This window comes from Microcebus murinus, chromosome 8 (genome assembly GCF_040939455.1).
Source record: "Microcebus murinus isolate Inina chromosome 8, M.murinus_Inina_mat1.0, whole genome shotgun sequence".
Taxonomy (NCBI): domain Eukaryota; kingdom Metazoa; phylum Chordata; class Mammalia; order Primates; family Cheirogaleidae; genus Microcebus; species Microcebus murinus.
Window position 1 is genome coordinate 52326301 of NC_134111.1, and position 4930 is coordinate 52331230.

Below are 4930 nucleotides of genomic sequence, written 5' to 3' on the forward strand. Positions count from 1 at the left end.
ACCGTACAAAGGGTGCCCTCAATTACCACTAGAAGCTTCTGGCGTGAGTGGCACTTGTATTACCCCCCGGGTCAGAGGCCAGAACGACAATTAGGAAGTCACTTAGACCGCTGAGGGCGGGGGGGAATGGCGGGATGTAGCCAGGCCCTCCCAACAAGTCTATGGGTGTAGACTTGTACGGAGAGGCCTATTTCTCTCCTCTCTGAAAAACTGTCCCTTCGCGACCCCTCCTCAATGTGACTGTGACAGTAAAACTGAATCAGTGGAACAAGGAACTGGGTAGAAGACAAACGATAATAATAAAATTGCAAGCGAGAATGATGGATAAAAGCTGAAGTTGTGCTCTGTAAGTAAGAGCATGGACACACAAAATGAGCGTTGACATTTTCCGTCTCCACTTGAGCCCTGATGGTGTGGCCTCTACCTCGGCGCCCCCTCCCCTCCTGTCTCCTTTCCCACAAGCGGGGAGTGGAGTACGACTGTCAGCCCTAACTTGCAACATCTCGGGTTGGGGGGGGCTTGTGGCTCTGTCTCAACGGTACTCAAACCTGGCTTGGGGTGTGTGTGTAAATTTTTAATTGCACTGTAATTTCTTCAGTCCCCAGCCAGCGCCCCCTCCCCCTTCGGCACCCCCTCCCCCCGCTCCCTCCCTAGCTGACTTGACTGGCACGCGCCGGGAGCCCGGGCTCGGGCCCCTCGGCGCGCCTGATTGGCTGTGGGGCAGCTCCCGTCTGCTCTGCCTGAGCCCTCATTGGGCGAGAGGCGCAGCCAGCGGCACTTCAAAGCGGGTGCTCCTCGCACTTAGGCTGAGTTTAGCCGGCGGGAGCCCGGAGTCCGCTCGGCGCGAGCGCGGGGACGCGGGAGCCGCGCGGGACCCAAGCAGTTTTTCCGAGCAGCCGCCAGGCTCAGCCCCGTTCCCGGCCCCGCCGTGCAGCCCAGAGACCTGCTATGGCCACGTCTATACTCGGGGTAAGTCGCAAGTGTGGCAACGCATTTGCCTGTTTTAACCAGAGTAATTTTTCGTTATGGCTTCTTGGGGTCCGTGGCTCCTGAGAAACTGTTGCTGCTGGACTGCAGCTTTAGCTTCATTTAGCACTTTCCACATTTCCGGGACTGACTCTTTCCAAGTTTTTGGAATCCAGGAGATGCCTTTGCAAGACAAGGATTTCTTAAGCAACTCCCTTTTTATTTGGTTTCAAAGAAGAGCTAGAGGTTTCTTTTCTTCTCTTGGTGATTTATATCCCATCCCCCTTGCTTTGGGGATTGTTGCAATTATGCGACAGTGGTGGCTCCAGAAAACAGTCTTAATCGTTTTGCAGTCCATGTAGTCACGCTAATAAACACTTACATTTCCGCGGCTTCCCAGTTTGTCCGTGACTTTGAAATCCGTCGCTGGCCGCTTATCCTTGGATTATTGTTTTCATAATCGGTGGTGTGTGTGTGTGTGCGTGTGTGTGTGTATGTAAACATTAAAACCAACGTTTTCTATTAAAAAAGAAAAGTCGTAGCCACCCTTGGGAGGAGTGTTCCAAGTTTCGCCCTTTCCTGGGTGGCTGTTTCGGCCGCCTCCGCCCTCACCCAGCGTTTGTGGTCTGTGTTTACCTTGGTGCTTCGCCCCAAGGGCGACTTGGGGGCTCCTGGGCGAGGAGCGGGCTTAAGGCGGCGACAACCCAAGTCCGGTTCTAGGCTAGGATTGCAGCAACTGAGGCGTGGAGCAGGGAGGCATCTTTAATTCATAGCCTCACCGAAGAACAACTTTCCAGTGCCCGGACCTTCGCCCTTGTGATCGCCTCAGCCCGGCGCCGGGCGCGGCGCATCATCAGCCGCGAGCGCGTGGGGAGGAGGCGCGAGCACGGGAGTCACGGCCCCCGGCACCAGTCGCGGGGGACGAGGCTGCTCACGGGTGCACTTTGTTTCTTCCCCTCACTTCCCCCTGCCCTCCTCCTCCTCCTCGCTCCCTCCCTCACCCCACCCCCTCTAGGAAGAGCCTCGCTTCGGAACGACCCCGTTGGCCATGCTGGCGGCGACCTGCAACAAGATTGGCAACACCAGCCCGCTGACCACGCTGCCGGAGTCGAGCGCCTTCGCCAAAGGCGGCTTTCACCCCTGGAAGCGCTCCTCGTCCAGCTGCAACCTCGGCTCCAGCCTCTCGGGCTTCGCCGTGGCCACTGGTGGCCGCGGCTCGGGCGGCCTGGCGGGAGGCTCGGGCGCCGCCAACAGCGCCTTCTGCCTGGCCTCCACGTCGCCCACGTCGTCCGCCTTCAGCAGCGACTACGGCGGCCTCTTCTCCAACTCCGCGGCTGCCGCGGCGGCGGCGGCCGGGGTGTCCCCGCAGGAGGCGGGCGGCCAGTCGGCCTTCATCTCCAAGGTGCACACGACGGCGGCCGACGGCCTGTACCCGCGCGTGGGCATGGCGCACCCGTACGAGTCGTGGTACAAGTCGGGCTTCCACTCGACGCTGGCGGCGGGAGAGGTGACCAACGGCGCGGCGTCGTCGTGGTGGGACGTGCACAGCAGCCCGGGCTCGTGGCTGGAAGTGCAGAACCCCGCTGGGGGGCTCCAGAGCTCGCTGCACTCGGGCGCCCCCCAGGCCTCGCTGCACTCGCAGTTGGGCACCTACAACCCCGACTTCAGCTCACTCACGCACTCGGCCTTCAGCTCCACAGGCCTCGGCTCCTCGGCCGCCGCCGCCTCGCACCTGCTCTCCACCAGCCAGCACCTGCTGGCCCAGGACGGCTTCAAGCCGGTGCTGCCCTCGTATTCGGACTCCAGCGCCGCCGTGGCAGCCGCTGCTGCTAGCGCCATGATCTCGGGCGCCGCAGCCGCGGCCGCCGGGGGGAGCTCGGCGCGCTCTGCCCGCCGCTACTCCGGCCGCGCCACCTGCGACTGCCCCAACTGCCAGGAGGCGGAGCGGCTGGGCCCCGCCGGAGCGAGCCTGCGGCGCAAGGGCCTACACAGCTGCCACATCCCGGGCTGCGGCAAGGTGTACGGCAAGACGTCGCACCTGAAGGCGCACCTGCGCTGGCACACGGGCGAGCGGCCCTTCGTGTGCAACTGGCTCTTCTGCGGCAAGCGCTTCACGCGCTCGGACGAGCTCCAGCGGCACCTGCGGACTCACACGGGCGAGAAGCGCTTCGCCTGTCCGGTGTGCAACAAGCGCTTCATGCGCAGCGACCACCTGAGCAAACACATTAAGACGCACAACGGGGGCGGCGGGGGCAAAAAGGGCAGCGACAGTGACACGGACGCCAGCAACTTGGAGACACCCCGTTCCGAGTCCCCTGACCTCATCCTGCACGACTCCGGCGTCAGTGCCGCCCGGGCGGCGGCGGCGGCGGCGGCGGCAGCGGCGGCGGCGGCGGCGGCAGCGGCGGCCTCGGCGGGAGGCAAGGAAGCAGCGTCTGGCCCCAACGATTCTTAGAGGCCGGGCGAGAGGCGCGAGCGAGCGAGCGAGCGAATAGAGACACCAAGAACGAACGAGAGAGGTTCGGAGGGCGAGTGAGCGGGGGCCGGGAGGGCAGGGGCTCCAGTGACGACCCCGGGCCGGGACCGGGCGCCAGGCGAGTCGGGCTGCGGCTCGCCGGCCGCGCCGGGAGCTCCCCTCCGCCGTCCGCGCCCAGACGAGAGTCGAACGTGTGGTCCAGAAACAAAAGCAAACCATCCTCCGACACAAACACTCTTTGAAACTATACACACACACTGACACACACACGGAGACCTACAACAAGTACGCACACTCACGCGCGCGCACACACGCATTCATAGCACTCGCACAAACTTCTCGAGCCAAGAGCAATACACAGAAAGGCTCCCTCTTCCCTACTGCCCACCTCCCTCCACTGCCCTTCTCTTTCCTTTTCTCAAAAAGCAAGCCACCACCCAGCAAAGGACTGTCAGAACATTTGAAAACAAACGGGACCTATAAAAACACCCTTTGTGTGGATTATATATAAAATGCTCCAAGTCCTGCTTGATATCTACTTACAGTGAGACTTTTTTCCTTAAAAAAAGGAAGCATCAAAAGGCTTAAGGTGAGAATTAAACTGGAAGTCTAGCGACAGTTTCTCTGTATTTCATAACATCTGTATAAATAGGGTTCAAAAGATTGTGTTCTCTTTTATTTTCTTGTAAATGTTCATTCAAATAGAGGTTTTTTTCCGGTGAATTCCTGAAATTCAGGGAGTTTTTTTTAATTTTCTGATGCACTTTGTGAAAGTCAGTATATATGTAAAAGATATTTAAAATGTTGAGTTATCATTTCACTCACAACCACGTAAGTTAAAGTCATCTAAAGAAATTAAATGCGTTTATCTGTATGAAGAAAATCTTGACATCATATTTTCATTTTGGTATTATTAAAGGACTCTGAACAATACACTTCCTTTTTTTTAAAATCCTGTTTCCCCCCTCAATAATCTTTGCGTGGGTTGACTTTTTTTGTTGGGGAAAAAAAAATTCCCTTAATGTTAGTTGTAGGTAATGTAAAGTTTATGTGGGTTATAAAAGCCATAATACATATACGTTTTTGAGAAGTCAAAATTATTTATTTGTATATCAACGGCATAAATTAAATTGGGTTATAAGAACGTGTAGTTGTATTACTTAATGGGAAGACTTTCCAAAGGTGAAATTTTAAAACTCTGGAGCACCTAAAAAATGAAAACGTCTTTGGCAGCTTTAACTGGGAAGGTGTTTTTACGCCTCCCGGAGGGGTCAGAGAAAACTCTGGTGGGTTTGTTTGTTTTTAAAAAGCGATTTAAAAACAATCTGTGAAAGGAAGAAGCTTTTACAAAAAAAAGTCTTTTAGCTCCCAAGGCCCTCTACGTTGGGAGGCAACTCAGGGGAATAAATCGCTAGAGTCAATACCCCGGAAAAGACATTTCATGCCTAAATGAAAATCTTGTTAAATGTTATTAATTTTGACTTAGAG

The 4930-nt window shown here is 56.3% G+C and overlaps 1 protein-coding gene across 1 annotated transcript; it reads left to right on the forward strand.

Annotated features, from left to right (window-relative positions):
- Nucleotides 1-808: 808 nt before the first annotated feature.
- SP9 (Sp9 transcription factor) lies at nt 809-4725 on the forward strand. The gene is made up of 2 exons (XM_012753439.3): nt 809-969; nt 1982-4725. Exons 1-2 carry the CDS (start codon nt 949-951, stop codon nt 3419-3421), a joined length of 1461 nt encoding a protein of 486 aa, XP_012608893.1. The 5' UTR covers nt 809-948; the 3' UTR covers nt 3422-4725.
- The last annotated feature ends 205 nt before the right edge of the window (nt 4726-4930 follow it).